Source organism: Gopherus evgoodei, chromosome 9, assembly GCF_007399415.2.
Source record: "Gopherus evgoodei ecotype Sinaloan lineage chromosome 9, rGopEvg1_v1.p, whole genome shotgun sequence".
NCBI lineage: Eukaryota > Metazoa > Chordata > Testudines > Testudinidae > Gopherus > Gopherus evgoodei.
In genome coordinates, this window is record NC_044330.1 from 67,727,568 (window position 1) to 67,749,731 (window position 22,164).

The 22,164-nt window shown below is 44.8% G+C and overlaps 1 protein-coding gene across 1 annotated transcript in view; it reads right to left on the reverse strand.

Annotated features, from left to right (window-relative positions):
• Positions 1-21,910, reverse strand: part of LOC115657961 — a 32,938-nt gene extending 11,028 nt beyond the window's left edge. The window contains exons 1-7 of the mRNA XM_030576346.1: positions 21,823-21,910; positions 19,446-19,500; positions 6,293-6,637; positions 3,948-4,217; positions 3,155-3,271; positions 1,781-1,882; positions 670-792 (exon numbers count right to left, since the gene is read on the reverse strand). Coding sequence (XP_030432206.1) covers positions 670-792; positions 1,781-1,882; positions 3,155-3,271; positions 3,948-4,217; positions 6,293-6,637; positions 19,446-19,500 — 1,012 coding nt within the window. The 5' untranslated portion in view covers positions 21,823-21,910. The remainder of the gene's footprint in view (positions 1-669; positions 793-1,780; positions 1,883-3,154; positions 3,272-3,947; positions 4,218-6,292; positions 6,638-19,445; positions 19,501-21,822) is intronic.
• Between the last annotated feature and the right edge of the window lie 254 nt (positions 21,911-22,164).

Consider the following 22,164-nt stretch of genomic DNA (forward strand, 5'->3'; position numbering starts at 1 on the left):
GTTTGAGGACATTTCTGCTATGTACAAGAGCATGATTCCAAGGAGTGCCTCATGCAGTAAGCGGGTCAAATCATGGGGCTTTGAGTTCTATTACAAACCAGAGTTATGGAAACAAATGGACAGGAAGTTTGGGAATCAAATCTCATCTAGTAGCAGCTGATATTTTAAAAAGGCAGTGCAAATTGAACAGTTAAGCAGACAGACAAGCCATCCTACAGCTCTATTGGTCATCATCAAGCTGCTGAGCTCCACCTGATTATAACTTCAGTCTCTCACTCATCCCTTCCGCATAGCTAGTGTTATCTCACCCCTCACTGCAGTAAAGTGACTGACACATCCAATATGCTAATTCATGACCGAGAGGTTTCAGAAATGAATCTCATGTCCTTTCATGCTGCCCTCTCCTCAGCCCATATATCCACCTTTTAACGTCATGTGTTTGGGGCAGGGCAGGTTAAGAGTTAGATGTTGGATAGGCTTTGAAGTGAATGTGAAGGGAATGGGCTGCAGAGTGAGTGTATGTCAATATTAGTACCAGTAAAAGTCCCCTATACAGCCCTTTCCTCTAACTTAGTGAGGCCTATCAGGGTCTTTCCTCAATCCCATTTAGGAAATAAATCAGTTCACCACCTGTCCCCCAGTAGCTGAATCATACATAGAATGACTTACATGGTTTGGTCTTAAATCCACTGAGCTTTGCAGGCTGATACACCAACGTTGCTGATATCAGGACTGTTACTATTATTACATATACAAGCAAAATCTCAAGCACTATGAAGGCAGCAGAGGGACCTGAGAGAATTAAACCAGAATTAGAGAGACTGATAGAATTAGAGAGACTCATCCCAAGAGGCAACACTGGGTAGAATTCACTATAAACCAAAACCTTCAGTCAACATATAGATCACACCTGTATTATACATCAACTACCCCTGCTGCTCCCTCTTCTCCCATCCTAAGTTACTCTGCAATATCTACAAGATGTGCCCGTTTCCTGCTCAACTGTGGCAACCAGTATCTACGATGTCGGATACATACCAGTTCCCAAGACCTTGCTGCTAAAAGAGTGTTACTTCCATGACCTTGTCTCGGCGGACTGGATTGCATGGGGCCATTTTGATGCCCAGTTCTCATTGCATAGGAAGATTAAAGCTTTCCTTCATTTTTCACACAACCTATTTCTCAGTTGCCCAGTTCTGGCACTCATGCATGTCTCTGGAAGGTTTCTGAAATACGGTGTAATAGCCTAGCTTTTGTCACCCTGCTGACCCCGGCCACCTGATCAGGCCACTACCTAGGTCAGCCAGTGAAACTCACAACAGGATGCCTGAGTACACATGCACCTGAAGGTCCACCCCAGCCAATCCTGCCATATGTTGCTGAACTACCCTCCTTGCCCTGAAATGAGCCACCATACCACCCCCACCCCCTTGTATGAGTCCTCCACCATCCCCAAATGCCCAAAGCCTAGCACATTCCTCTTTGAAACCCACCAACATCACTGCTGGTGCTACCTTTCCTTCCCCCTGCATGCAACAGCTGTCCTGTTTTTTTACTGAGGGCCAGATCCTCAGCTGGAGTAAATCCGTGCAGTTCCACTGGCTTCACTGGAACTATGTTTATTTACACGAGCTCCAGATGTGACTCTGAATCTGATCACCCTCCCCTTTAACTGTAGATTTCTTCTTCTCTCTTCATAGACTCATTCAATTCACCTCATTCATCTCCTTACAATCTGAAGCAGACCCATTTGTTAGTATTAGAGCCAGGGAGAGTCTACCTTCCTCATGCATCCAGAGAACAGTTGCAGCGAACAGCAAGATGGAAGAGACACACACCAGAACCTGAATGAATATGATCATCCATCTCCAGTTCTCCCCCTCTAGAAAAACAATAGACAACCAACAGTGAGTGCCCAGACCTGCACAAGACCTCAGGGTCCGTGGATTGTTTTCACGGGGCGACACAAACTTTCTCAGCTTTTGTTTGCCTGAGGTTTATTCCCTCTGAGCTTCAAACCAACCCCCAAAATTCAGCAGCTGGCAGCTTCTTGGCTTAAAAGGGCAGGACTGGAGCCAGGCTGTTTTCAGTACAGGGCTGCCAACTCTGTCCTTGGTCAGACAGAGCTTGAGTCTGTTGACTAAACAGCAGACTGCAAGGCATAGCTATTCTCCATTGCTTTTACAGATGGGATAAGGAGAGTGCAGGTGGGTTAGAGTCAGGGCTGTCCGGGGTGAGGGGGGGGACAAGTGCGGCAATTTGCCCTATGCCCCGGAACTCGCAGAGACCCCCACGAGAATACAGTATTCTATAGTATTGCAACTTTTTTTATGGAAGGAGCCCCCGAAATTGCTTTGCCCCAGGCCCCCTGAATCCTCTGGGCAGACCTGGTTAGAGTGTGTGTTGGTTGGGATATGGGGGTGGAATCTGGATGGATAGGGGTAAGTTAATTATTAATTAATTTATAATTTTTGATGCTCCTAAAGCCTGGGACATGACACTTTTTGTATCAGAGCAAACAGAGGCTGTGCCATTGGTACAATGAACAATAATCCATTAAGCATTGTTGTCAGTGAGTGCTGATGTGCAGAGCCAAATACTACTCTCCAGGAGTAAGGGTGGAAGAATCTGGCCCTCAAATCGCAGGAATGTTTAGGAATCAAGACAGAACAGGCTCTGAAGAGTTCAATCCTGTTTGTTATGCTGAGTACCAGAAGAGCTGGGATCTGCAGCTGCTGTTTAGAGCTGGGTAATGCTCCCCAGGATTTCCACACAGGGTGGACCAATAGACTGATCTTGCTACACTGGTGAGACCTTCATCTTGGGCCTGACCCAAAGCCTATTGAAGTTGGTGGAAAGGCTCTTACTGATTTCCGTGGCCTTTGAATCAGGCCCACAACCGAACGTCTACACTGCAATGTTATAGCCCTGAAGCCCGAGCCCAAGGCAGCTGACCTGGGCCAGCCGCATCATGCTGCAGGCTTTGTATTGCAGTGTAGACACATCCTGGGAGGCTAAGGGGAAAGCAATTGGCCAATGCTGCCTGCCATTATCTGATTTAATCTCAAGCAAAGAAGAGAAGAGGGTTTAATTTTGTGTACAACAGACACAGATAATTTTGTATCCAAGAGCCACAGGCACATAAAATACTTACTGATTCTTTTCTTTTCTGACTGGCAGCACAAGACAAAGAAGCCCATCCCAGAGACCAGAGCAAACACCACAGCAATAGCAGACATTTTCAAAGCAAGTTCTAGCGGAGGCGAGATATCTGGTATGTGGAGAAAATAAATCCCAGTCTTATGGGGAAGCAGAAGAGAAATAATCAACCAACAGAACAGAACAGAGAGGCTGTGGGAGATTGGGAGCTGCTGAGAAAGCTGTTGGGAGCCAGGATGTTTTCTGCTTGAGGATGTGCATGAGAGGATTGCTACCCCCTGCCAGTGATGGCACCTGGTCCCAAACACAAACCCTTCCAGCTGGGATCGAACCTCTTCTGCAGAGCTGCACCAATAGCAGGACGAAGTGAGATCATTACTGTATTCATTCAAGTAAATTAACTCAAATAGCAAATCAATAGGTAGGAGAGTTCTGGGTGTTACACTGCTCCACCTTTGACCTGATTCAACACATCTACTAACCACTGGGAAACTACAACCTCGGTTCATAAACTGCTGTCTAGTGGCCAAAGTAGAAATGTATTCAAACAGGCTCCATATCAGTGGTGGGCAACCTGCGGCCCATCAGGGTAATCTGATTGCGGCTGTGAGACATTTTGCTGATGATGCCCATCCACAGGCATGGCCCCCTGCAGCTCCCAGTGCCCATGGCTGGGCGCTGCTTCCCACAGCTCCCTTTGGCCAGGAACACCGAACCGTGGCCATTGGTTCTAGCAGCCACAGAATTGCCCATGATAAACTGAAGCCCAGGAGTAATGCAACACTTACCGACAATGGTCAAGTTCAGCAAGGATTCCTGCCAGCTGATCTCATTGCTGACATTGCAGGAATAAGAGCCACAATCTGATTTTCCCCCTTTCCCAATGTGCAACACACTGTCATTTTCAGAAAGAAGGTAACATCTTTCCTGGGGGAGAGGGCCTCCTTCTTTCTCCCAGTCAATGTTTTCCACTGTTCCCCCCGGCACGTTGCAGAATAACTCAATCGGTGAACCTGCCAGGCTAGAACTGCTCCATATCTGAGGCTGGGACACAGGCCCTGAAAAATATACAACACTGGTGTAGCATCAGCCTTAACAATATGTGTGCTTCTTTCCGGGAGTTAGAGGGGTTCAGAACCACACCTGAGATAAGCTGAGCAGGGACAGGTCCCTGCCAGAGTGAGCACTGTGGAGTTTGGACTGGGTGGAAGTTCAGCAATCAGGAGAAGGGGTTACATGTTAGTGGGCTAAAGTCAAGTAAAATCTCTCATCATTGTTCATAATAAAATAGTAATGAAGTAAATGAATAAAGAACTAGCTATTCAATTTAAATATAATCTATAAGGATTTAGCTTCCAATTTACAGATTGAACCACAGGCCAGCTAATTTCCATTCAGAGCAACTGCCAAATTATCCATGGAAGGAGAAGACCAGCAGCGGATGAATCAGGGTGGCTGCACAGTGCACTGAATGTCCAAAACACGGCTAGCCTGTAGAACTCACTGCCATCAGGTATCACTTAGGCCAAGAGCTTAGTAAGATTCACAAAAGGATTAGACATTTACATTAATAATGAGAACATTCATGGTGACATAAGATAGGCTTAAACAAATATTTTTTTAAAAGAAGGAATATATACCTTCATGGCTTCAGATTGACAGCCACTAACTGAGGAGGTTAGAAAGAAAATTCCTCTATGGGCAGGGCATTCCATAACTGTTCACTAAGGAGTTTCTTGCACCTTCCTCTGAAAGAACTGGTACTGGCCTGTCAGAGACAGGATACCAGACTATATGGGTTTCTGGTCTGACCTGGTATAGGGATTCCTATGTTCCCAATATTATTGCTATGCTATTTCTCTTGTACAATATATCTGGAGAGAGAATAGTCCTGAAAGAAGACTCCCTGAGATGGACTTTTAATATACCCAGATGTTAGAATTCTTAGTTATTTATTTTAACTTATTTATACTGCTCTGTTTTTTAAACAAATTGCCCATAGAGAATCTGACCCTTGTAATATGTTTACAAAAATAAAAACAAATCTGTATATAATATATACAGATTTATGGGCCACAAATGCTCTAATACTATAGATGATAAGTATCTATGACCAATTTAAAGGCAATCTCGCTGTCCTATTGACCCCCGTCATGAATAGCTACTGTACTCTGACAAAGCAAAAAATAAACGATGGAAGCACAATGCTCAGGTGGAGGGCAATTCTTTTGTTTAGAGGGCGATATGCTGAGCTATTGTATCCTCCAGTGAGATCTATCCAGGGTTTTCTGCCAGTACATTTTTTCTCTCTCTCAGCTCTGTTCAAACTGATGCTCTGTGCTTAGAGAGCTGGCCATTAAGGAGCGAGCACAGGCATTCAACCCTGGAGCATTACTAACAATAGGTGTCATTCAGATGTTCCCTGTGTAGCATGCCGAACGGTCACTCCCAAGAGATTACCCCTACAAGGGGCATCAAAGCTGTTCTGTGCATAGGCAGCAAGGGACACGGTGCCACCAGAGTGGAGAGCAGTTTCACAGAGCACATTCAGACTGAACACAGCACCTCACAGACACATCAAGTCTCCATCATTCTGGGGGTTCAGAGCCCCTTCCACATACACACGTTTCCCAGTGCAGTCAGATACAGCTTTCCCCATTCCGGGGCTCGCAAATCTCCCTGACATTTCCCAGTGTGTCCATCAGCATCCCCTATCTGGCTCATAAGAACATAAGAATGGCCATACTGGGTCAGACCAAAGGTATGACAATCCCAGTAGCCTGTCTTCCAACAGTGGCCAATTCCAGGTGCTTCAGAGGAAATAAACAGAACAGGTAATCATCAAGTGATCCATCCCGTCGCCCATTCCCAGCTTCTGTCAAACAGAGGCTAGGGACACCATCCCTGCCCATCCTGGCTAATAGCCATTGATGGACCAATTCTCCATGAACTTATCTAGTTCTTTTTTTAACCTTGTTATAGTCTTGGCCTTCCCAATTCCTTTGTGGCTTGCTGAAAATCCCCCTCCATTATGACTATTCCCATTCACACCCTGGATTGAATGGATCCTTCTAATGTACTGATTTGTAAATGTTGGAAGAGTAAGACCATCTCCTCAGTGTCTCTCACTTACTGAGAACTTTCAGAAGGGTTGTCCTGGCTTCGCTCTCGATCAGATTGATACTGGCTTTGTAGACCCGGCTGTCTGTCTCTTGTAGGTTTTCCAGCAAGAGGGAGCCGTTGAGCGAATAGAAAACTACTCTGTTTTCATAGGGCGGATAGAGTGTTGGCTTTTGTGACCCCACATAGTACTGCACAATGAAGTACCATGTGGTGCCATTTTGATATTCCCACTGGATGAAGTTGATGTCTTTTATGTTGTCTGGGGCAGACAGCAGCACCGAGGTTCCCACGGCTGCAGCTTTTCTTTCTAGAGGTCCTGCTGCTTCTGAAGTCCACTGGAAAACCACCAGCAGCACTAGCCAGACAGGGAAGAAAAGCAGAAAAAAAGAGGCAGTCATAAAGCAAAGTCCAAAGGGCATTTTCCATACCAGGTCATTCAAAGGTTTATACCAGGGGTAGGCAACCTACAGCACGGGTGCCGAAGGCGGCACGTAAGCTGATTTTCAGTGGCACTCACACTGCCCAGGTCATGGCCAGCAGTCCGGGGGCTCTGCATTTTAATTTAATTTTAAATGAAGCTTCTTAAACATTTTAAAAGCCTTATTTACTTTACATACAACAACAGTTTAGTTATATATTAAAGATTTATAGAAAGAGACCTTCTAAAAACGTTAAAATTTTTACTGGCACGTGAAACCTTAAATTAGAGTGAATAAATGAAGACTCGGCACATCACTTCTGAAAGGTTACCGACACCTGATTTATACCATCCTCATCACTATAGCACCAGAGCACCTTCCAGAAGCGCATTACACAAGAGAACTAGCATTTGTCAAGGGTTTTTCCCCTTACTTCTTTTTCCTCTTGAAGACAATTATTTGAGGATTTTATAGTTGTTTATTTTTAATATTACGTCTGTTGTGCTAGGTGTGTTAGTGAAGGCAAGATCAAAGAATCTTGCCTGGCACTTGGAATGGAAGGTGAGGACATTAGAGTCAAGTCTTAGATCTTGTTGGAGTTCATTCTACAGCCTTGGATTGCTCCTGTGAAAGCTCCATCTCCTGCACAGGCAAGTTTTACTCTGGCAGTGGACAGCTCAAAGAAATCGAGGCTCAGGTGATCTTCAGTGGGATTCTGCCAGTTCCTAGAGCAGGGCGATGAAGGAGTGACAAGTTTATTGCGATCAACAGATGGCTCAGGCATTGGTGTTATAAGGAGGGATTTGGGATGTACGGTCATTGGGAAGCGTTTACGGACAGACAACTGTTCGCTCCGGATGGACTTCATCTAAGTAAGGAGGGAAATAGAATTCTAGGATGGAGGCTCGCCGACCTCATCAAGAGAGCTTTAAACTAGGAAGTTGGGGGAGATGGTTGGGAGATGTTCAGGAGATCTCCACGCCGGAATATAACCTGGAGAGGGAAGTAAACAAAGTGAGAGGGGATACCCTTGCGGACCAAAGAATTGATCCAAGGAGGAATAGTGGAGTAGAAACCAGATTAACGGGTGATGCTGGTGGTAGAAGGTCTGTGCACGACGGGGGAAAGAATGTCACTGACGCCAAACGCCAAAAATTAAAATGTCTGTACACTAATGCGAGGAGCCTAGGTAACAAGATGGAGGAACTGGAGCTACTGGTGCAGGAAGTGAAACCGGATATTATAGGGATAACAGACACCTGGTGGAATAGTACTCATGACTGGAGTACAGGTATTGAAGGCTATGTGCTGTTTAGAAAAGACAGGAAGAAAGGCAAAGGTGGTGGAGTAGCCTTGTACATCAATGATGAGATTAACTGTAATGAAATAAAAAGCGATGGAATGGATAAGACAGAGTCTGTCTGGGCAAAAATCACACTGGGTAAAAAAGCAACTAGAGCTTCCCCTGAGATAGTGCTTGGGGTGTGCTATAGACCGCCGGGATCTGATTTGGATATGGATAGAGACCTCTTTAATGTCTTTAATGAAGTAAACACAAAGGGGAAATGTATGATTATGGGAGACTTCAACTTCCCGGATATAGACTGGAGGACGAGTGCTTGCAAGAATAATAGGGGTCAGATTTTTCTGGATGTGTTAGCAGATGGATTTCTTCATCAAGTAGTTGAAGTACCTACGAGAGGGGATGCCATTTTAGATTTGGTTTTGATGAGCAGTGAGGACCTCGTAGAAGAAATGGTGGTAGGGGACAACCTTGGTTCGAGTGATCATGAGCTGATTCAGTTCAAACTAGATGGAAGGATAAACAAATGTAGATCTCGGATTAGGGTTTTCGACTTCTCGAGGGCTAAATTTAAAAAGTTAAGGAAATTAGTTAGGGAAGAGGATTGGACGGAGGAACTTGTGGATTTAAATGCGGAGGAGGCCTGGAATTACTTTAAGTCGCAGCTGCGGAAATTGTCGGAAGCCTGCATCCCAAGAAAGGGGAAAAAACACATGGGCAGGAGTTGTAGGCCAAGCTGGATGAGCAAGCAACTCAGAGAGGGGATTAGGAAAAAGCAGAAAGCTTACAGGGAGTGGAAGAAAGGCGGGATTAGCAAGGGAAGCTACCTTGGTGAGGTCAGAACATGTAGGGATAAAGTGAGGAAGGCTAAAAGCCGCATTGAACTGGACCTTGCAAAGGGAATCAAAACCAATAGTAAAAGGTTCTACAGCCACATAAATAAGAAGTAAACAAAGAAAGAAGAAGTGGGGCCGCTATATACTGAGGAAGGAATGGAGGTTAAGGATAACCTAGGCATGGCCCAATATCTAAATAAGTACTTTGCCTCAGTTTTTAATAAGACTAGTGAGGAGTTTAGTGATGATGGAGGGATGATAAACGGGAATGTGGATATGGAGGTGGATATTACCGCAACTGAGGTAGAGGCCAAACTTGAACAGCTTAATGAGACAAAATCGGAGGGCCCGGACAATCTCCATCCGAGGATATTAAAGGAACTGGCGCGTGAAATTGCAAGCCCGTTAGCGAGAATTTTTAAGCAATCGATAAACTCGGGGGTTGTGCCGTACGACTGGAGAATTGCTAACGTAGTTCCTGTTTTTAAGAAAGGGAATAAAAGTGATCCGGGTAATTATAGGCCTGTTAGCTTGACATCTGTAGTATGTAAGGTCTTGGAAAAAATTTTAAGGGAGAAAGTAGTTAAGGACATAGAGGTCAATGGTAATTGGGACGAATTGCAACATGGATTTACTAAAGGTAGATCGTGCCAAACCAATCTGATCTCCTTCTTTGAGAAGGTGACGGATTACTTAGATAAAGGAAATGCGGTAGATCTAATTTACCTCGATTTCAGTAAGGCGTTTGACACAGTTCCACATGGGGAACTGTTAGTTAAATTGGAAAAGATGGGGATGAATATGAAAGTTGTAAGGTGGATAAGGAACTGGTTAAAGGGGAGACTCCAGCGGGTCGTACTGAAGGGTGAACTGTCAGGCTGGAAGGAGGTCACTAATGGAGTCCCTCAAGGATCGGTTTTGGGACCGATCTTATTTAACCTTTTTATTACTGACCTTGGCACAAAGAGCGGGAATGTGCTAATAAAGCTTGCGGATGACACAAAGCTGGGGGGTATTGCTAACATGGAGAAGGACAGGGATACTATTCAGGAAGATCTGGACCACCTTGTAAACTGGAGTAATAGTAATAGGATGAAATACAATAGTGAAAAGTGCAAGGTCATGCACTTGGGGATTAATAATAAGAATTTTAGATATACGTTGGGGACGCATCAGTTGGAAGTGACAGAGGAGGAGAAGGACCTTGGGGTATTGGTTGATAGCAGGATGACTATGAGCCGCCAATGTGATACGGCTGTTAAAAAAGCAAATGCGATTTTAGGATGCATCAGGCGAGCTATTTCCAGCAAGGATAAGGAGGTGTTAGTACCGTTATATAAGGCGCTGGTGAGACCCCATCTGGAATATTGTGTGCAGTTCTGGTGTCCCATGTTCAAGAAGGATGAATTCAAACTGGAACAGGTCCAGAGACGGGCTACTAGGATGATCCGAGGAATGGAAAACCTGCCTTATGAAAGGAGACTCAAAGAGCTTGGCTTGTTTAGCCTGGCCAAAAGAAGGCTGTGGGGGGATATGCTTGCTCTATATAAATATATCAGGGGGGTTAACGTTAGGGAGGGAGAGGAATTATTTAAGTTTAGTACTAATGTAGGCACGAGGACGAATGGGTACAAACTGGATATTAGGAAGTTTAGACTTGAAATTAGACAAAGGTTTCTAACCATTAGGGGAGTGAAGTTCTGGAACAGCCTTCCGAGGGAAGTAGTGAGGGCAAATGACTTATCTGGCTTTCAGACTAAGCTTGATAAGTATATGGAGGGGATGTTATGATAGGATAGTTTAATTTGGGCAATTGATCTTGGATTATCACCAGATAAGTCTGCTCAATGGTCTGCAGGGAGATGTTGGATGGGATGGGAACTGAGTTACTGCAGAGAATTCCTTCTTGGGTGCTGGCTGGTGAGTCTTGCCCACATGCTCAGGGTTTAGCTGATCGCCATATTTGGGGTCGGGTAGGAATTTTCCTCCAGGGCGGATTGGCAGGGGCCCTGGAGGTTTTTCGCCTTCCCCTGCAGCGTGGGGCATGGGTCGCTTGCTGGTGGATTCTCTGCAGCTTGAGGTCTTCAAACCAATTTTGAGGATTTCAATAACTCAGTCCTGGGTTAGGGGTTGTTATAAAAGTGGATGGGTAGGGTTCTGTGGCCTGCCTTGTGCAGGAGGTCAGACTAGATGATCATATTGGTCCCTTCTGACCTATGAGTTTATGAGTCTATGAGCTCCAGTATAGAGGTTTTATGCCTATAACATAATACTGTAAGCAGAGCCATGCTGCTTATATTTTAACAAGAGGAAAATCCCACTGTTTGTGATGCAACTTTATGCCCTGGGGTGAGGTCAAGGAATATACTGATGTGTTTGCCCATTGAAACAAATATGCTCTCTCATAGCCAAGAAGGGAGGCAGCATTTCTTGGAAAACAAATTTCTGTGAAACTGCACTTTGTGGGAAATGTGTAGAACTTGCTCCTGAAAACATGCCGAGTATGGGGACAGACTGACAGTGATAGCATCACCGTGCAGGTGATTGGGCTGCACTATCTTTCAATGACATTGTCTGAAAATGCCTCAAAACAATAGCTCTGTGGAACATTTTTTTATGAAGTTCTCTCCAACACATCATAGTTGGCTATTTTATTTCTATCTTTTACACAATTCAGAGCCCAGGATCTGAAGAAAAAAACCCAAGAGGCTACTTACTCAAGTACCTAAATATTTTGACCTACTAGAATGCTTCATTTTCCTCATCTGTAAAATGGGGATGAAAGGACTTACCTTCCCCACACAGTTGCTGTTAGTGTTCACTAGTTCTGTCTGAAGAGTGATTTGAAATATTATGGAGCACTAATGACTCCATAGTTAACGCTGAGCAAAGCTTTTTGTTTCAGAGCCAATTTTTCAAAGTTTCTTTAAGATTATGCTGCCTCACCAGGACCAGAGGTAGCATTAGTGGTGAAAGTATAGAGTCATCTGGCCCAGTGGTTTCCCCAGCCACACACCTCTCCCCTCCTCAAACCACAGATGATCTGCTTTTAAAATCCAAAATTCACCCGCATGGGGAAATTGTCTTGGATAATTATGCCATAAGAAGGGTTGAGCAGACTGAAGCAAATCTGAGGTCATTTGGTCAAGACGCTCCTGAAATACTGACCGCTTCCAATAAATTGGGCTGCTTTTGAAAATTCTCAGTGTTTTATAACTTTTTTGCACAGAGTTACAGGAACAAAACAAAAAAAACTAGGGTTCCTCGGATCCTCATATGACATTACAGGACTGCTCGAACTGAGCTTTTCAGTGGTACTAAGGCAAAAGCAGGGGTGTAGGGGAAGGTTGCACAGGTACATTCATGGTGGTTCTATGCTGCTGCATCCTAAATCAACATTCTGTTCATGATGGTACAAATTTTGGTCCACTTGAGGAATGATGCAGAAGAATTTTTCATTCTACAGGAACTCCCGAGAGAGAGATTTTGGAGTAAGACAAACTCCCCATGCCCCACAGCTTGTAGCTCACTAGTTGTCTCTAATAAATAATCTTCCCATCTGTCACCAGACAATGAAACAGTTCCATGGCACACAGGGATGATTTGCTACGACAGACCTGGAAGAACTGTTCTCTTTTCCAGCCAGGGATCTCCAGCAAGCTCTCATCAGCCAATGCTACCACAGCCTGAAAAAATTGTAAGACCATCTACCTCCCTGGCCTTCCTCTCACAGCCCTCCACCCTTTGGCACATCAAGCTAATGTCCCAAAGCCACACACAGATACCAAAACATTTGTGGCAATAAACAGAAAGCAATGCCATGTTCTTGTTAGGAAGAAGGAACCTGGGACATGCCGGCAATAAGCAGAGAAGTGTAGGGATGGATGGGATGGGATGCAAAGGGAGATAAAGTTGCAGTTTCTGTCTCCTTATGATGCACAGAGGTATTTCTCATGCTCTCCTGAACCCAGTCTCCGTTTCCAGAGGTGCACTTTCTGGTTGGCTGGCTGAGGGCCATAAAACAGCATGAGTGATCCATTCCTGGCCAAAGTACTCCCACTTATCCTCACATCCATGTGCAGTACACAGCACGCCTCAATCACATGAATGGCATATTATATACTGTAGTCCAAATGGCTTGTAGGCAACACCCTCCTGTCTTCAGCTGGCCAAACGCACATTCCACCGCCTGCTCAGGGCAAAGTCAGACTGTCTTCTGCCATGCGTTCCCACACCAGGGTAGGCCTTAATGAGCCAGGGCAGTAGAGGATAGGCTAGGTCCCTGTCATAACCTTAGTCCCAGATTTGGACCTTAGCGTCCAAAATATGGGGGTTAGCATGAAAACCTCCAAGCTTAGTTACCAGCTTGGACCTGGTACTTGCTGCCACCACCCAAAAAATTAGAGTGTTTTGGGGCACTCTGGTCCCCCTGAAAAACCTTCCCTGGGGACCCCAAGACCCAAATCCCTTGAGTCTCACAACAAAGGGAAATAATCCTTTTTCCCTTCCCCCCTCCAGGTGCTCCTGGAGAAATACACAGACACAAGCTCTGTGAATCCAAACAGAGTGACTCCCCCTCTCCATTCCCAGTCCTGGAAACAAACAGCACTTTCCTCTTCACCCAGAGGAAATGCAAAATCAGGCTAGCAAATTCAACACACACAGATCTCCCCTGATTTCTTTCTCCCACCAATTCCCTGGTGAGTACAGACTCAATTTCCCTGAAGTAAAGAAAAACTCCAACAGGTCTTAAAAGAAAGCTTTATATAAAAAGAAAGAAAAATACATACAAATGGTCTCTCTGTATTAAGGTGACGAAATATAGGGTCAATTGCTTAAAAGAATATTGAATAAACAGCCTTATTCAAAAAGAATACAAATCAAAGCACTCCAGCACTTATATTCATGCAAATACCAAAGAAAAGAAACCATATAACTTACTATCTGATCTCTTTGTCCATACACTTAGAAATAGAAGACTAGAAAGTAGAAACTACTTCTCCAAAGCTCAGAGAAAACAGGCAGCCAGAAAACAAAGACTCAGACACAAAATTCCCTCCACCCAAAGTTGAAAAAATCCGGTTTCCTGATTGGTCCTCTGGTCAGGTGCTTCAGGTGAAAGAGACATTAACCCTTAGCTATCTGTTTATGACAGTCCCCCATAAAAACAGTGAGCACAGACAACTCATTGATCTTCCACCCAAAAACTGTGGATAAGGTCCCAGCTTGGCCATATTTGAATACACTGGATCTCCAGAATACACTGGCATCATGCACTTTGCTGCTGCATCCCATGTAGGTGTCTATGAACCTCCCTGTATGGTCTATCAAGGCCTCCATAATGAGCAAGTAGCATCCATTCCTGTTTATATAAACATTGTCATCTTGGTCAAGAGCATGATAAGAGGTACACCTGCACCATGGATGGCTGGTCATCTATTCACTGAAAGACAACTATTACTTCAGGCACATTTCCTATCCTCACCAAGCAGGGGTGAAATCAAAGCAACTGTTGCCTGGCAAATATCCATCACTACAAAATCAACAGCTGACTTACCAGTGCTGAACTGATTATCCACAGCTCTGTAACCACCTGCAGTAACCAGCTTCTAGAGGACAATAGCAACCCATTTTGGGGCTGGAACTGCCCGTCACCTGCACATCCTGGTGCTAACGGACTGGCTTGCACTACACACAGATCCAGACATGTAGCCATCCTCATGCAGAAGTTCTGAGCTGAGGTCTGTGTGAAGATGTAGTCACACCATTCTGTGATTGTGGTCCTGGTTCAGGATCACTGGTCAGCATTCATCAGCCTAAAATAAATGATCTGTTAACAAAATAAAATACAATAAAAAATTGCATCAGCCATCTCCAGTCTGGCAGCTCTACATGTAGCCTGTGTGCTCTCCTCAGTTGCCGAACTGTCCTTCCCCACATCTAGTGATCTGGATCTTCTTCCTTTTGTCAACATTTGGTACTGGTCATTGCTGCAAGCTGAACCCACGCCTTGCCACAAGTTGCAATGAAGGCCACAGATAGAAATCTGGAGTGTGCAAAACTGGAATTGGTTTACTTTAACTTCCACACATAGGCTCAGAAAGGACAAAGTCTCTCACAATATACTGCAAAGGACTTCATAGAGTGACTCAGTATACTGCAGTGCTGTTCTTTAAAAAGGACGGTTGAAAAACTGGAGAAGGTGCAGAGAAGAGCCAGAAAAATGATTTGAGGGTTGGAATAAGTATCTTACAGTGAGAGACTTTGGTTAGCTTAACCAAATAAGACTGAGATGACACTTGATTACAGTCTCTATGTACCTTCGTGGTGAGAAAACACTGTGTACTAACGGGTTCTTTAATTCAGTGGAGAAAGGGAGAACAAGAACTGATGGCTGGAAGTTAAAGTCAGGCAAATTCTAACAGGAAAAATAAGTGCCGTATTCCTAAGCAGTAAGGATGATCATGATGCTTCTTGGGGGTCTGCAGGGCACCTCGCTTCCACCTGCAGTTCGCATATGGAAGCTTCATCTGTGCCTGCTGTAGGGCATGTGCTCTTTCGTGGGGCGTCACTATGGCATTCAGTTATTAGATCACTCCGAGGGGCTGCCTTACAGTCCTCTGCACAGCATATCACGGGTACATTGGTTCCACATTATGATATGCTTTTCACCTGTTTGCATGCATAGTCTGAGGTGTAATCCAGCTGGGGGGTCTCTGCACATTGTAGGGAACATCGTAACCCTTTCCACCACTTCAAAACCACTTCCATGAGTTCTGCATTTTGTACCTTTTGACCATGGGCGTAGTTTGGGGTGCGGCAAGGGGAGCAATGATCCCTCAAAGAGGGGTACAGGGAGGAACGTGCGACTCCCCCCCGATTTCTGCGAGTACTGAATTGCCCAGCAGGGCTTGCTCTGCTCATCGGCCTGCTGGGGGAGGGGTGGGTTATATCCTTCCCACGCTGCATGCCCACACTCGTTGGGCTCCTGTCCCAGGCAGCCAGGTCCTGCAGGGAGTGGGATGGAGCAGCTGTTCTGGGTCACTACCTCTGCAGCTGGACACCGCCTCCTGGGTCCTAGTGCCTGCCTGTTCTGTACAATTATGAGAGCCCAAGGGCAGGGCAAGGGTGGAAGAGACAGTGGGGAAGAGGGGGTAAGACAGGGCAGGGGGAAGAGAAGGGAATGGTGGAGTGGGGGGTTGAGGATAGGGTGCGTGCATTGGGGAGGGGAAGGAGAATGGGATGGAGAAGAGAAGAGGATATGGTAATGTGTGTTGCAGGGAAGCGGGAGCCTGGCATTTGGCATCCCCCCAGCAGGGAGGTGGCCAGGAGCATGGGGAGGCATCTGAGCAGCCACATCCAGTAGTTTCCCCAGGAACTGAAATTAGTGGGTGTGTTCGAATTTACCAGGGGGGTGTCAGGGTCGATGAGATATATAAAAGAGATATGAATAAAGTAAATGTTTTGTTAGGATAATGCAAATTTAATATAAGGATAATGCAAGTTACACCAAAACACATAACAGGTCTAGATTTCTAAAAACATATAATTTTTTAAAAAAAAATATTTAATTTAAATTGACTTTTGAAAAGTAAGCCATCATGGAATAAAAGAGAAGTCCTCTCATGGATCAGTAACTGGTTAAAAGATAGGAAACAAAGGGTAGGAATAAATTATCAGTTTTCAGAATGGAGAGAGATAAATAGTGGTATTCCTGAGGGGTCTGTACTGGGACCTGTACTGTTCAATATATTCATAAATGATCTGGGAAAATGGGTAAACATTGAGGTGGCAAAATTTTTGGATGATACAAAACTATTCAAGATAGTTAAGCCCCAGGCAAACTGCAAAGAGTTACAAAGGGATCTCACAAAACTGGGTGACTGGGCAACAAAATGGCAGATGAAATTCAGTGTTGATAAATGCAAAATAATGCACATTGGAAAACAATTTCAATTATACATACAAAATGAAGGAGTCTGAATTAGCTGTTAACACTCAAGAAAGAGATCTTGGAGTCATTGTAGATAGTTCTCTGAAAACATCCGCTCAATGTGCAGCAGCAGTCACAAAAGCAATGTTGGGAATCATTAAGGGACAGATAATAAGACAGAAAATATCACACTGCCTCTATATAAATCCATAGTATGAGTATACCTTGAATATTGTATGCACCCCACCCCAAAAGAGATATATTGGAAATGAAAAAGGTACAGAGATGGGCAACTAAAATGATTAGGGGTATGAAACAGGAGGAGAAATTAAAATGACCGGGAATTTTCAGCTTAGAAAAGAGAGGACTAATGGGGGATATGATAGAGGTCTATAAAATCTTGACTGGTGTGAAGAAAATGAATAAGGAAATGGTATTTAATCCTTCACATAACACAAGAACTAGCAGTCAGCCAATGAAATTAATAGACAGCAAGTTTTAAAAAAACAAAAGGAAGTACTTCTTCACACAACCTAAAGTCAATCCGTGGAACTCTTTGTCAGGGGATGCTGTGAAGACGAAAACTATAACAGGATTAAAAAAAGAACTAGATAAATTCCTGGGGAATAGGTCAATCAGTGGCTATTAGCCAGGATTGGGAGGGATGCAACACCATGCTCTGAGTGTCCCTAGTCTGTTTGCCAGAAGCTGGGAATGGGCAACGGGATGGATCATTTGATGATTCCTGTTCTGTTCATTCCCTCTGAAGCACCCGGCCTTGACCACTGTCGGATGACAGGATACTGGGCTATATGGACCATTGGTCTGACCCAGTATGACCATTCTTATGTAAAAATTAATTATAATAATAAAAATGTTTAGTACAGAAACTCCCCACAGTGGTTGATGTGCAGGTGAACAAGCCCCTGATGGCGTGGCTGATGTGATTAGGTCCTAATCACCTGCACACCTACCAACATGATATATGCCATCATGTGCCAGCAATGCCCCTCTGCCATGTACATTGACCAAATCGGACAGTCTCTACGCAAAAAAATAAATGGACACAAATCTGACATCAGGAATCATAACATTCAAAGAACTGTGGGAGAACACTTCAACCTCTCTAACCACTCAGTGACAGACTTGAAGGTGGCAATTTTGCAACAAAAAAACTTCAAAAATAGACTCCAAAGAGAGACTGCTGAACTCGAATTAATATGCAAATTAGATACAATTAACTTAGGTTTAAACAGAGACTGGGAATGGTTGGGTCATTACACTAATTGAACCTATTTCCCTATGCTAAGTTCTCCTCACACCTTCTATGGGTCATCTCGATTATCACTTCAAAGGTTTTTTTTTTTTCCTGCTGATGATAGCTTGCCATAAACAGATAGTAGGAGTTAATAGAACAGAAGTACGTTATATCTCTTTTGACTGTAAAGGGTTAACAAGTTCAGTGAGCCTGGCTGTCACCTGACCAGAGGACCAATCAGGGGACAGGATACTTTCAAATCTTGAGGGAGGGAAGTTTGTGTGTGTGCTGTTAGTTTTTTGGTTGTTCACTCTAGGGGCTCAGAGGGACCAGACATGCAACCAGGTTTCTCTCCGATCTCTCCGATACAGGCTCTTATAAGGTCAGAATAGTGAGTACGAGGTAAATAAGGTGAGTTAGGCTTATGTTTGTTTTCTTTATTTGCAAATGTGTATTTGGTTGGGAGGAGTTCAAATGTGTATTTGGCTGGAAGGAGTTCAAATCTGTATTTTGCTAAAAGGATTTTAATTTGTACTTGTATACTTAGGCTAGGAGGGTATTCCCAGTGTCTATATCTGAAAGACCCTGTAACATATTCCATCTTAAATGTAAAAAGATAACTTTTACTGTTTTTTCTTTTTTTAATTAAAAGCTTTTCTTGTTTAAGAACCTGATTGTTTTTTTACTCTGGTGAGACCCCAGGGGACAGGATCTGGATTCACCAGGGACTTGGTGGGGAGAAAGGAGGGAAGGGGGCAAGAAAAGTTAATTTCTCTCTGTGTTAGGATTACTTTCTCTCTCAGGGAGAGTCTGGGAGGGGGAGAGTGAAGGAGGGGGGAAGGTGAATTTTCCTCTCTGTTTAAAGATTCAAGGAGTTTGAATCATGGTAATCTTCCAGGGTAACCCAGGGAGGGGCAGCCTGGGAGAGGCAACAGTGAGGGAAAGGGTTTACTTTCCTTGTGTTAAGATCCAGAGGGTCTGGGTCTTGGGGGTCCCCAGGCAAGGTTTTCGGGGGACCAGAATGTACCAGGCACTGGAATTCCTGGTTGGTGGCAGCGCTACAAGTACTAAGCTGGTAATTGAGCTTAGAGGAATTCATGCTGGTACCCCATCTTTTGGACGCTAAGGTTCAGAGTGGGGAATTATACCATGACATAGCTCATCTCAATTGATTGGACTCTTACAGTTGGTATGGGTACTTCCACCTTTTCATGTTCTCTGTATGTATAAATATCTCCAGTCTGTGTGCTCCACTCTATGCCTCCGAAGAAGTGAGCTGTAGCCCACGAAAGCTTATGCTGAAATAAATTTGTTAGTCTCTAAGGTGCCACAAGTACTCCTGTTCTTTTTAAAAATATTGTTCAAAACTCACTGGAGCTGCTTCCAGACTGAGCCTAGCTCAAAGGCACATTACCTGCAACGAATGCACAGCCTTTACCCAGGGTGTCCAAGAAGAAACAGATCAGCATCTGTGAAAGGAAAACTGTTTAACCACCTAGAGACTTTAAAACTGGAACCCAAACATTAAAGAAAGCACAGTAACTTCCAAGAAAGCAACACAATTCTATTCTTCTGTAATATACAGGAGATGGTTTACCCCCACATCCTCAAAGATTTTAAGGTGTTGAACTGTCATTGATTGATATCTTTGAGGATCTGGGCCTTAAATACTCATCCACATCAGTAAAAGGCTAGACTAGGGCAGGGACACTACAAGAGATCTAACTCAATTGCTGAAAAGTCCTTCTCTCCTACTTATTGTTTGAATATTCTGATCTAGAGGCTACTGTCTGCTTTGGTTTCTTAAGCTCATTTTACCAAGGTAAAGGCAAGTCTCCAAGAAAATCATCTTACCCAAGAAACCAAAGTATAATGACACACAAAAAGTAGCAGCAATTGTGACATGAAGCCAGATCCTTAGCTTGGGTAAAACTGTTGCAGCTCCATTGAAGCAACACTAGTTTACTTCAGCTAAGTACTTAGCTGAAGATCAGTATGCAGACCAATGGGGAAGACACAACACCTCCGGAACTAAGTTTACCCGCAGGATGAAAATTCGGAAGTACTGACTCCTGTCTGGAAATCAATTAACCAGAGGTACTTAACATGTTTGTATTGGACACCCAATGTTTTTGTTCTTGGTTACAAATGTTTGTTCTTTAACTTATGTATCAGCACATGAAAGACACCTGCTAGGTCACCTATAGTTTGTTCCCTAGGGGCCACAGCAGGAAGTTTTCTAGTGCTTTATCCAGCCTAGTTTTAGTGTTTTCAAGTATTTAGAAATGGCAGAAGTGCTATTTTGGCTTTTGTTTTTTAAGGAATGAGGCAGCAGCACATCACTAATAACGGCTCATCTACACATGGAGCTACACTGGAATGCTTTAAGTTTAAAACTTACCTTATCCTAGAATAATTTTCATGTGTTGACATGCCCAACTGAACCTCAGGAACCATGTTATCATTTATCTCCCCCACTTCCCTCATTCTTTGTTGATATACTCACTTGTTGCATTTTGTCTCAAGGCTGAATCCTGCAGACACATGCACCCCACTAACCTTACTCACTTAGTGCTATTAACTTCCAGTTGGGCTGCTCATGTGAGTAAAGTTACTCACACAGACCTTTGCAGGATGTAGACTCTTCAAGGTAAGAGACTATGATAACTGCATGGTGCCTAGCACAATGGGATCCAGCCCCAATCAAAGCCTTTGGGGGCTACCATAATATTTGTGATCAGAACTCAATACACATTCATTGTTAGTCACAGTATTCCCTACTGCACTCCTTGATTCAGAGGTGCAGTGGAATCCTGTTAACAATGAAAAAGATGCCAAGACAGCTTTGGTTCTTCGGTTATAACTTGTGATGCCACTCAGTAGGTAGTGAGCGTCACATTTCAGTACCCTTCTGAACATGCTTTATGTGGGTCCAGCTTCATAGCAGTCTGTGACTCCTGGCGGAGGGGGGGAGGGCAGGGCACGGCAGCAAAGGGTGTTGCCATTCAGTATTGGGAGAGAAAACAGGAATATAAAGCAATAATTTCCCAGTGTATTCCCCAAGAGGCTTGAGAGAACCAGGTGCGGGGTCCCAGGGGAAGAGAATGCTTTGCAGACACGTCTCCCTGGCCTGTCCCCGGTTTAACTGAAAACATTTCCCTTCCCCTGGCGCGCCTTCTGCAGCTAAAGGCTTCTTCTATCCACTCTCCCTGGTGCACCCCTCTGCTCCAAGCCTGGCTCTTACTCCGAGCCGCGTCAACCGGAGAGTCCAGGAAGCTGCGCACACCCTAACATGGGGCCTCTCGCAGGCTGCGCGGCTGGCTGTGTTGCGGGGAGAAGGGAAGCTGTGATTTTTGCGTCTGACTGCCCAGTGCTGGCCACCCCCGTAAGCTGCCTGCGCCTGCCAAGGAGCGGGTGCACCCCGTGCCGTGAGTGGGAACCCGCCGAAGGGTCGCGGGGACAGACAGATCATTGTGTGAAAGGGCCGGAGGCTCGGCCCTGCAGAGGGAAGCGCGGGTCTCCTGCACGGCCGGGGGCAGGAGAAGAAAAGCACCAAAGAAACCTTCCTCATAACCCTCTTCCCAGCGCTGGCCCTATGCCAGGGGCGGGGCTGGGCATAAAAGATCCTATCAGGCGTGCGAAGTCCCAGCTCAGGACGGGGTGGCCGGACTAAGCGTGAAACCGAAAGTTCAAGACACGCCCAGCAAACAGTTGGCAGCCGGGGCAGGAAGGTGTCAAACCGCCAACAGCGGATCCTAATCTAAAGTGTACATAGAGCAACACACACTTACCTCAGCTAACAGCAGCTCTAGGGCGGGGCCCAGGGCTGCTAAAAACACTAGTGAATCATTTCCGCAGCCTACTCTCTCCGACAGCGCCTTGCTGAATAGTCGGGCTCCTCCCCAGGGCAGGGCTCTAAGCCCAGCCTGTCAGATCGGGTTTCAGAAGGGTAGCCCTCTTTGTAGCCACCAAAACGAGGAGCCCGGGGGCACCTGAAAGATTAACAAATTTATTTGGGCATAAGCTTTGATGGGTAAAAACCCCACTTCAGAGGCGTGGAGTGAAAATTACACATACAGGCATAGGTATACTAGCACATGAAGAGAAGGGAGTTACAGTACAAATGGAGAACC